We start from the raw sequence: 10,807 nt of genomic DNA, 5'->3' as shown, positions 1-10,807 counted from the left end.
TCCCGGACCGGGGCACGAACCCGTGTCCCCTGCATCGGCAGGCGGACTCTCAACCACTGCGCCACCAGGGAAGCCCAACTTTAGCTCTTCTCTTATTCCTGAAATTATCTCCTCATTAGTCTATGTTCCTTGCTTACTAGTCTGCCTTCCCTGTGGGCATCTAGGGGTTGGTGTCAAGGAGCATGTTCTGTTTACCTTGGGTTTCCAATGTATTATTCAGTGCCTGGATTTAAATGGTTCTGAAATGAATAGAGATGTGGAAGTTCAGATATATGTACACTCCCCCCGCCGCCCCCCCCAACCCCAATGGCAGGTTGTACCTGGAGCATGACATGAGAGTGTGTGCAGTGGGGGAGGGGCCGGGAGGGGGAGGGGGGCCGTGGGTGGGTGTTGGGAGATGAAGCAGCTCAGACAGGTAGGTGGGGCTCAGATGATGAAAGGTCCTGTGCACCAACTAGACAATTTGGTCTTCATTCTAAGAAGAGTGGGAAACCACCGCCCGGGAGTGGTCACATTGTTTCAAAATGGTAACACATTGTTTCACAATGGTAACGCCAGCTGCATCATGAGCTGGGGGAGAGCTGCATTGCGAGGATGAGCCATGACCCGAGGATCCAAGGGGAGATCAGTGGCAGGGAGGCCAGTTAGCTCTTCCTTATCCGGGTTCAAGGCAGGGATGCAGGCTGTGGCGGTATCATCCTCAGGAAGGGGGTGTTTGAACATCGGCGGAGAGAGGGCTGTTTCTGAGCGAGGCCGTGAGATGAGCAGAGGTGAGGAGACAGATCTGCAGATGGTCCTTTCGTGGGGAGGGACTGGAGGGTGGTCCTTCTGTCACTTTGGCCGCATTTGGGGGCTGAGAAAGGTGACATTCAGCAGGACCTATGGGGCAAGGGGTGGGGCGATCAGCAGGGCCATTGGGTCCAAATTTTGAGCTTAGAATATCAAATTTTGACTGTTGTCCTGGGTCAAATTCATGCAGGAAAGCAGGGTGAGACCTCGGTGGAAGGGTTGACTCTGAAATGAAATCCATCCATCCCTGGATTCTTGGGGAGGCTCCGGGTGAGCCTCTCAAAATCTGAAAGTGCCCAGGTCACTCTGAGACTTCCCGAGGGCCTGCCTATCAGTAGGACCACCCGTGCCTGCTGTCTTGTCCTTGGCCTGGGAGGGTGTGGATGCTCTGTCCCCCTCAGGGCAGCCCGGGCCTGTCTGGTTTTGCCAGAAGTAGCGGCCTCAGAAGGCTGGTGACGGGGGCTGCCCTATTTTTCTGGGCATCTCACACTCACCTGCCCATGGTTAGCAATGAGACAGCAGTGATGCCATGAGGGAAACTTCGAGGATAAGCCCTGCTGCCTGGAAGTCCAGCTCCCACAGGAAACCTCTTCTTGCTGCCGTCTCTCTCAGAGGCTCTGGAAGTTTCTCAGGCCCTGATGACTCATGTCGCCCTCCTCTGTACCTGGGGAGCCCACCGCCTGCTCTTTCTCTGCCCAGCCTGGCACCGCCTTGCTCTTGACTGTGTCTCCTGGTCCCTTGGCTCCAGTTTTCCCACCATCACCTGCCGCCTGAGCTTTTCTCACTCTCACTAGCTTGTCACGTCCTCCTGTTGTCCTTCTGCCCTCCTAGCTCTGAACCTTTGCTGGGACCCAGAAGATTCCTGACACACTGTCTCAGAGGTGTGGCATGATTTGAAGGGTCTGGAAACCACTCCCGCCTTTCAGCACCTCCCCCTCACCTAACTGGGTGCACAGGGCCCACCATTTGATGGTGTTCCTTCAGGCGAAGGCCCCTGCGCTGTAAACATGCGGGTCCAGTGAGGTCTGCAGAGCCTTTAAAGTTTTCAAAATGCTTTCACTCAGATTATCTCAGGATGTCAGCACGGGCTAGTTGTACTTGGGGGGTAGGTTAGCTTCTTCGCCATGGCAGTGAGGGTTGGAAGCCTCTGGTAGTGGATGGGGGGGTGGGGTGGGTGCAGGCTTACAATATGGGGACCCAGGCTGGGGAGGGGCCTTGGGCAGCCTAGGGAAGGGACAACAAAAGGGCAGGACCGGAAAACAAGTTCTCTCTGCGTTTCCGTTTAGATTTGGGCTGTTCCCTGCCCCAAGTCTCTGTTCTTTTCTCTCAAAATCTCCAATCCTGTTCCTTCTCCGTCTGCCTCTGTAGCACAGCCTGAGGTGCCTGCAGGCCAACTGGGTGATGGATGGAGCTTAGCTCCAACTAGGAGGGGTGGAGTTCATCCTGGAAATACTGGCTCTCCAGGGTAAAGAAGTGTGTGGTGGTCCCAGATGAGTAAGGAAAGCAGCTCCCCTGTAGTGATGGGGGTGGACAGCAGGGGCCTCTCCTGTCTCATCCAGGAATACAAGAGGAAGCACGTCGTAACCAGCAGGCGGGGGCAGGGGGGAGTGGAGCAGAGAAGTCTGGGTGGGCAGAGGTGGACGGAAGGGCAGGCACTGCAGCCCCAAAGTGGGACCCGTTAACAATCCTCACATTCTCTGTAGCTCACATGCTTCCAAGGAATTTTAATCTTTTCTCTTGTTCCATCTTCACACTCCCCTATGAAGAAAGGAACAAAATGACCCCCTCCCCCCAATGATGGACGGAAAAACTAAGCTCAGAGAAAATACAGTATTTTTACAGAACTGTGGCCATGCCAGGACTAGGCACCCAGGGTCCTCCGGGCTTGGTGTGGGGCAGGGTGCTGGTGGCTGCTCCTGGGAGGGTCATGGGCTGGGGGGACGTGGCTAGGTCGACCCTCGTGCTTCTCAGGAGGTCTGGGCTACCCCCGTGGAGTCCCAAATCACGGTCTGGTATTTACTGATGTTTTATTCTCGGTCTGACAAAGACTGTCCACCGTGGCCTTGGACCACCACGCGGACAGGCTGCAGATGCCTCCAAACCGCAAGCCAAGACCAGGATGGCCCTCCTTCCCTTCATTTCCTCCCGCCCCGCAAAAGGGCAGCCCCCCTAATCAAGTGCCCCTGTGGCTCCACTGCCCTTCAGCGTCTCCACAGATGGAGCAAATCAGAATATTCAGAAACACTCGAGTTTCAAAGAGATGAGGGGTAGGAAGCAGGGCAGGAACAAGGTTGGAGAATACATGTCCCCCCCTTTCAGTTCATGGTAAAGATTTTATACTCAGGCAATGGGACCCTTTGAAGGGCTTTGAGAGGGAGGCTGGAGTAAAGTGATGTCTAATTTTGAGGGGTCCCTCTAAGGGTGGGGGAGGAGGATGGACCGGGGGGCAGATGTGGATGTGCAGATGTGCTTCTGCCCAGGTGGGGCCACCCCTGTCCATGCTCAGCGGGGCACCTCTGGTCATTTCCATCTGGTCACACTTGGACAAGGTGTGGCGGGCTCTCCTCTCCCACCACCCTGATGCTCCCGGAGGCTTATGAGGGTCCAGACAGTTGGAAGATGGGCTACTCACATATGGGGTGGTCAGTAGGGGTGGTCATTTGGGGAGCCGAGCAAAGGTTTGGGATATAGAAGGAGTCTCTTAGACTGGCCAGTCATGGGTTGTCACCAGTGGGTTATCTTCCCTCAGTGACGCCAGACAATGAAGGCTGCTGCTTGAGTCCCACTCTCTACGGCTCCCTGCTGGCCCGTGCGGTCCACTGCCTGAAGCTCGGAGGCCTTCCTCGGCCAACTTGACGTTTGTCTGTGTGGCCCTACACCTCCGCCTACACCTCCCTCTGCACCAGCTCAGCTTGTAGCATCTCAATCATGTCTGGGGTGGAAGGAGATTAGCTCTGCTTGTAGTATCTGAATAGTCCCGTCTCACCTTGATTAGTAGCTTTCTGAAACAAGAATGTGCTGCGTTTGGGTTTTCTGGGTTCCTAAGGACCCAAATTGCAGGTGGCCCGGAGCTAGAGGAAGCAGCATGCTGCAGCCAGCAGGAGGAATCTATGCAAGATCCTGGCAGGGAGGCAGTGTGATGCGTCAGAGAGACTGAGAGCATGAACTATGGCTGGAACTCAGAGCTCCACCAGGACACGGGACAGATGAGGCAGAGACGTGAACAGGCCAGACGCCACAGGGTCTCACAGCCCAAGAACGTGGGAAGCACCAGAAGTCTCCACACAAGAGGCGTCACGGCCTGATTGACATTTTGAAAGGACCCCCTTGTGGGGAACAGTGGCGGGGAGCAAGGATGGAAGTGGGGGGGTGTTGGGAGAGTGTGGAGTAAGACAGGTGAGCAAGGGTGGTAAGTTGGACTAGGCTAAGGTGGTCCTGGAGGTGGTGGAAAACAGATGGATTGAGGAGGTATTTCAGGGGTGAAATTCATAGGCTCGATCACAGATCGGATCTGGGCTGTGAGGGCTGAAGGCTGTCAGCGCTGCCTTCAGATTTCTGGCTCGTCGACTGAGCGATGGTGGTAGCATTCATAGCGACGGGGATGCTGAAGAAGTGTCGCGGTGTGGAGGAGGTCGTAAGTTTGGTTCTGGACGTGTTGACTTGGAGGGGCCTCTGAAACATCCAAGCAGAGATGCCAGGTGGGCAGCGGGGTGTGTGGGTCTGGTGGCTGGAGAAGAGTCACTGTGAAAGGTTAAGATTTGAGAGTCATCGGCACAGAGGTGATAACTAAAGTCACTGGCATGGACGCGAGTTCCCAGGCAAAGAGCTGAGTGTAGAGAGGAGGCCCCAGGCCCAGGCCTTGTGGAAATGCCCCTAGTTGATCCGGAGACGGTAAGCTGTGCCTCGCCCTCATGGCACCCTACCATTCTGATTCCAGTTCTTCCAGTGTGTGGGCTTTTCCCCCACACCAGGCAGTTCTGCAACACCGGCTGGGTGTCCTGCAATTCAACTCATTTCGACACTGTCTACCTGGAGACAGCATCGGATTGCACAGGTTAAAGGGGGCGGAAGGGGGAGGGGGGACTGAAAGTTCCACCCTCTCATCACAAGGCTGGTTCCCCTGGCAACCAGCCCCCTTCCTTAGGTTACATTGGGGCTTTCCAAAAGTCACCTCATTAACATAACAAAAGACACCTTGATCGTTCTCCACATTTTGGGAGTTCTAAGGGTTTTAGGAGCTCTGTACAAAAGCAACAGAATAAAGACCAAATTGTCTGTTTCTTATAATAAGTCACAATATCACACCCCCAGAGCCCAGGAGGGTAGCTAAGCCACAAACACCCATGGATCTCTTGCTCAAGGCAGCTTGTGCTAAGAGCCAAGGGAATGACATGAAAGGAAAATCAAAGTGGCGTCGGTATTGCTAAGAGAGCTCTCTAAAATGTCATTATTGCCTGGAATGTCTTTCTGGAGCTGGAGTGGCTGAACCATATGCTGTGCTCTCATCATTGGTTGTGGGGAGAAGGTGGGCGTGAAAACATGGCCCCAGGCAGCCGTGATCCATGTGTCAGAGGGCAAGTGGAGGGGCCAGCCAGGATGGCCAGCGGAGCCCCGGAGGCCAGCCTCAAACCCCAGGTGGCATCTTTAGGAGATGGTGGCTCCCGGTCAGTGGTTTGACAAAAGCTTTAGGCTGACTCTGAATCTGAGCTACCCGACTCACAGCTGTGGGAGCGTGAGCTGCTGTCGAGGAAGGGTGGATGTTGACTGAGCACCCCCGTTATCACCTGCCCAGGTAGGCATCAGGATGGTCTCCGGCTGTTTAGACGTGCACGCGGAGGTTTCCAGGCCTTCCCCGGGGTGTAGAGGCCTGTTCTCAGTTCTGCCCTGGGCAGAAAGGCGCAAGGGGAGAGGGCTTAGCAAGACTGGGGACCCAGGAAGGAAGCCCGTCCCCTGATACCCTGAGCTGGAGGCCCCCCCACCCCCCCCTCACACCACCAACACGATTGCCCACTCCTGCCCCTCTGTTCTGTCCCCTGCCTTCCAGATGCTTCAAGACCCAGATTCAGGTTTAATTCCTCCTGAAGCCACTTTGACTTTCCACCTTTCTGGTCTCCCTCAGTACAGACCAGAGCCCACAGTCTAGAAACAAATTGTGGAATCTTTACTTGCTTGTCATAGTTGTGTTTTCCTGCACATCAGCGGTATCTGCACAAAGAGATGATACGTTTCTTAAGCACAGGGACCCAATGTCCCAGTTCTCCCGACACTGCCTGGCAGAGAGCTGAGCACATAGCGGGCTGCTCCACAACCCGGTAACTGACCAGAGGCTCTGTTTCAGGAGACCAGGAAGAGCTGCCTTTTATACATTTGTTCGTTCGTTCATTCATTCATTCATTCGGCAGGGGCTAAGGGCTGAGCTGGATGTATAAGGTGCGATTTCTGCTCACGCGGAGTTTAAAATGAAAACATACGAACGATGATAATAACCACTTTTTTATTGCATGCCCGCAGTCTAATGACTGTCCGCGTGCTTTGCGTGTGTATCTCTCATTCTCGCTCCATCCTACAAGTTTGGGATTCTCCTTATTTTTTACAGTTGAAGAAACAGGCTCAGAGGCCTCAGAGCCAGCACGTGACAGAGCTGAGGTGTCAGCCCAGGTGCCCTGAAGGGTTGCTCTGGGGGGGCCACGGGGCAGCAGGGGCATGGGGACCCTTCAAGGGCCCTGGAGGTGGTGGCCCTTTGGTCAGAGGTTGCCCCTGCCCTGCACCCGCTCTCGGTCTGTGCTTGCTGTCTCCTCGAGGGGCGTGAGGGCTGCCAGGGTGCCCGCTGGTCTTGCCGCCTCAGGAGGGACCCTGAAGGCTAAGCCTTTGGCATTAATTCAGGCTGGCTCTCCAGGCAGTGCCCCGCCCACCCTGCCCCGCGGGTGCCACCCCTCTCCTCTTGTCTGGGAATCATAAGAGATTATGACAGCCGTCATCCGGAGGAGTTCCTGCTGGTGGCTACGTGTGTGGGTGGGGGGGGAGATGGGGACACCCCCAGCCCTGTGGCCAGCGTGAACCTGGCTAACTAAGCCTGTGAGGAATGACCTGGGTGAGGGGACAGCTGTGGGGAGATGTGGCCGCGGTCTTAGTTAGGGCCGCCCTGGTGTCCCCGCCTCAGTGCCTCAGTTTCTCCGGGTGTCCGGGTTTCCCATCCCCTGAAGCTGCTGACCCCCTTTGTCCTTGCTTCACACAGATATCTCCCTGCTCCCTGGCTCGCCACGCCGGCTGTGCCCCCGGGCAGTGGTCAGAGGGCGCCAGGGCCCCAAACACGGACAGCAATGCCTCCAGGTGCCGCGTCCCGGAGCCCAGGGTCTCCAGGGCAGTCTCACCCGACGTTCCAGCCAGGCGTCCGGTGGAGGGAACTTCCCAAACAGCTCTGCGAGTACTAGGGTAGGCGGATGGGCCGGCCTGTGCGGGGGTCCCCAGGAAGCCTGTGGACTGGGGGTTCCTCTACCTGGGAGGCAGGTGTCGGGGGAGGGGTTTCTGTTAGGACCTTTTCCTCTCCTGTCTCGCCGAGTCATGGTGACACACTGTCCCAGCCGCTCCGGGGCCCTCTGGTCAGAGGAGGACCAGGAAGGCGGGCGTGTGAAAGGCCAGGGGGCCCCGCCTGTTGGTCTGCAGACTCCCCGGCTCCCCTCCCTCAGGTCGGAGGAACCAGACCTCTGCTGGGGCGGCTCCGAGGCTCTCTCCTGTGCCTGGTGCTTCATCTGGTTGCCCGGGTGACCTCTCAGGGGGCTGCAGAGGCAGCTGGGTATCAAAGCGGTAATAAACAGGGAAACACCCAAAGGGGGAGGCAGGTCCCTCCCCCCACTCTGCCTCGTGCTTTCTCCTGCTCCCCTCTCAACCTCCCACCTCGGGGAGCAGACGGGAGTGGACCGCCGCCGTCTCTGGCAGGGTCCTCGCCAGTGGCTGGGGAGGAGGAGGGGGGAGGTGGAGGGGGGGAAGAGGAGGAGGAGGGGGAGGAGGGGGAGGAGGATGTGGGGCTGTGAGGGGCGCAGTGTACAGTCAATCCCCGTGGGGTGGGGGCAGGGGTGGGCCAGGCGGCTAGAAATCGGCCTTTGTTCCAATGGATCCAGAGAACCTGCCGGTGAGTATTGTGTGTTTGCAGGAGGGCCGCACATCTGCAAGGAGGAGGGGGTGTCGTGGTGTGTGCGGGGGGCCGCGTGTCAGAGCGCACTCGGGTGACGCGCGTGAGTGTGTGCGCAGTGTGCGCGGGCGCGTCCGCTTGGAGGCCGAGTGCGGGATTGTGCGCATGTGCGGGAGGGGGCATGGGGCTCGGGGCGCAAAGGGAGGCGGGCGGTAGGGTGCGCGGCGTTGGCGCCGCCTCTGCATCCGGGTACCCGAGCGTGCACGTGTGCGTGGGCGCCGCAGCGGCGGGCGGCTGGGGCCCAGGCTGGACCCGGTAGAGGGTGGAGGCGCCGCGGGCCCGTCGTGGCCGATGAACTGGGGCCCCTCTGTCCTGTCCTTGGGGCCGGGAGGGCCTGGCTTCCAAGTCCCCCTCCCGGGGTCCAGAGCGCAAGGTCAGCCTCCCGCGCCTCTCGCCCCTCCCTCACTGGACCTCGCCGCCCATGTCCTGTTCTCTCCGGCCAGGTCATCAACGACTATCTGGAGGCCAGCGAGCCGCTGTCCTCGGAGCCCCGTCGGAGCCGCATGCACTTCCACGACAACCAGAGGAAGGTCGACTACGTGCTCGTCTACCACTACCGGAAACGCGGGGCGCCCCCCGGCCACGGCTCCCAGGGCCCCTCGCTGGCGATCTTCTCTAATGGCGAGACGGGCAAGGACCCCGACGCGGGGGCTCCCGGTGACATCGAGCTGGGGCCGCTCGACGCCCTGGAGGAGGCGAGGAAGGGGCAGCGGGAGGAGTTTGAGCACCACCTGCTGGAGGCCGGGCTGGAGCTGGAGAAGGACTTGGAGGTGAGGTCGGGCAGGTGGCAGAGGGTACCGGGTGGGCTGGCTAAGCAGGCTGGGCTCCCGCAGGAAGCCTTGGCCTTGTTCTGGCATTTGGCGTTGTTGTTGTTTTTCTGGTGGGCACACCAGATTTCCTTGCTCAAGGACTTGAGGAAGAGTTTTGGGATCCCAGGTGCTGGTGCTGGCGCTGGCGGTGGGGTGCCTGTCTGCTCTGTGGAAGCTGGCTTAGTTAGAGACAGAAGACGCGACATTTCTTGCTGGCTCGCTATCCTCTGGCCTTTGTAATGGTCTCCTTCGAATGAAGACCTGGTTTGCCTGTTGAATTTTGGATTAAAATTCCTGTATAGAAGAACTACATTATTAAGGAACGTGTGGGAATTCCCTGGCGGTCCAGTGGTTAGGACTCCATGTTTTTCACTGACGAGGGCGTGAGATCCTGGTCAGGGAACGAAGATCCTGCAAGCTGCGCAGCCAAAAAAATTAAAAGGAATGTGCTTGCCTAGGGCCTTCAGGGAGTTGGTTATTTGGGAACTGAACATCAGATATATTTTATCAACTTGTGAGCTATATGTATTCTGACCTCTGATCAGTAGCCAGCCTATGGAAATCCATTTATCTACATATTCGTCCATCCGTCCGTCCATCCATCCATTTTGTCACTCACTTCTCCATCCATTTCTTCACACCATACGGTCCTTTAAAGATGACCTGCCTCACCATCCCATCCAAACTCATCTCCTACCCCTCCCACCCTCCCGTGCTGGCTCCAGCCCATGGGCCTTATCTGGGTTGTGTGTTCGTCACCGTTACTTCAGGGCCTTTGCGCTGGTTGTCCCCCCTGCCTTGGGCACCCTTCTTCAGACCTGTGCATGCTCAGGCCCTCACTACAGACAGACTTCTGCTCGAATGTTACCTCCTTCCAGACCTCTTCCTTGACCGTCTTAGGTAAAGTACCCCCAGCCTTATCATTTTGTTCCTTGACTCTGCTTCACTCTTCTTCATCATACTTAGCACCTGAAATAACATGGTAGATTTGTTTATTTTTTAATCTGTGACCCTACTGGCTCCATGAAGGCAGGGGTCTTGTTTGGTTCACTGCCGTATCCCTAGCACCTAGGACAGAGTCTGGCACATAGTAGGAGCTTAACCAGTGTTAGTTGAATAAATAAGTGATGTCCGTGAGTCTCAGGTTCCTCATCTGCAAAATAATGGACGTCCTGCAGGATTGTAGTTGTATACGCCCCCTCGTGAGAAGGGGGCAGTGAAAACATCTAGCACAATGTCTGGTCCGCAGTAGGTGCTCAATAAATACTCATTAATATTATTGAAAAGGGTGTATGCTGAGGGGTGCGGTGACGTTCTCACCAGAAACCTGTTTGTGAGATTTGCTTTAATGCCATCCCCAGACTGGAAGGGACCCCCAGGGGTCATTCACCCGTGTTTTATGTGGCCCGACTCAGACCCCTTGTGCGGACCTGTGCTGCTCATCCAGACTCTTAAACCAGGAGCCCCTTCTCTCATTATTCTTTGCCCCACTGTAGGGACATTGTGCTCTTTCAGGGCTGCTCGGGGCTCCCTTGCTGGGGGAGTGCGGACTTGGACTTCTGGAAACCCAGAGCTTGCTTGGTGCCTCTGCTTGGGGTCTGGCGGGCAGGTTTCTTTAGGTAGCGGCGTGTTTGGAGGGCCGTACAAGGAGCTCTTGACACCACCACCATGGGAGGCTGCACCTTCTCTGGGTGTCAGGGAGTCAAGGAGGCTCAGGGAGCGGAGGCCTGGGCTGCTGAGTTGGGAGACAGCAGCCTGCTCCAGAGCCGGACCCTGGAGTCTGAGTCCAGATGTTCACATCCCAGGCCTGGCATCTGCCAGCCTCACGACCTTGGGCAAGTGACTCGATCCTTTAGAATCACAGTCTCCTTGTCTGTAAAAAGGGAGTAACAATACATTCTTCATAGGTTTGTGGTGAAGACGAAATAAGACAACCAAGTGGAGTATCTAGAATAGTAACAATGAGTGTTACTGCATTGTTGTTATTGAGAGTTGCCAGATTTAGCAAATAAAAACTCAA

General features: G+C 56.7%; 1 protein-coding gene across 8 annotated transcripts in view; it reads left to right on the top strand.

Annotated features, from left to right (window-relative positions):
* ANO2 (anoctamin 2) overlaps positions 1-10,807 on the top strand; it is a 299,540-nt gene that overhangs the window by 11,941 nt on the left and 276,792 nt on the right. For 4 of the 8 annotated variants that reach the window (XM_055085432.1, XM_055085430.1, XM_055085429.1 and 1 more), the window contains exons 1-3: positions 415-770; positions 7,025-7,221; positions 8,422-8,748. In XM_055085432.1, the coding sequence (XP_054941407.1) occupies positions 602-770; positions 7,025-7,221; positions 8,422-8,748 (693 nt within the window). In that variant the 5' untranslated portion in view covers positions 415-601. Of the gene's footprint in view, positions 1-414; positions 771-7,024; positions 7,222-8,421; positions 8,749-10,807 lie in introns of those variants that run through there. The other 4 variants (XM_055085431.1, XM_055085428.1, XM_055085434.1 and 1 more) reach the window with 3 other exon arrangements.

This window comes from Physeter macrocephalus, chromosome 6 (genome assembly GCF_002837175.3).
Source record: "Physeter macrocephalus isolate SW-GA chromosome 6, ASM283717v5, whole genome shotgun sequence".
Taxonomy (NCBI): domain Eukaryota; kingdom Metazoa; phylum Chordata; class Mammalia; order Artiodactyla; family Physeteridae; genus Physeter; species Physeter macrocephalus.
This window is presented reverse-complemented; position numbering and strand designations above follow the sequence as displayed.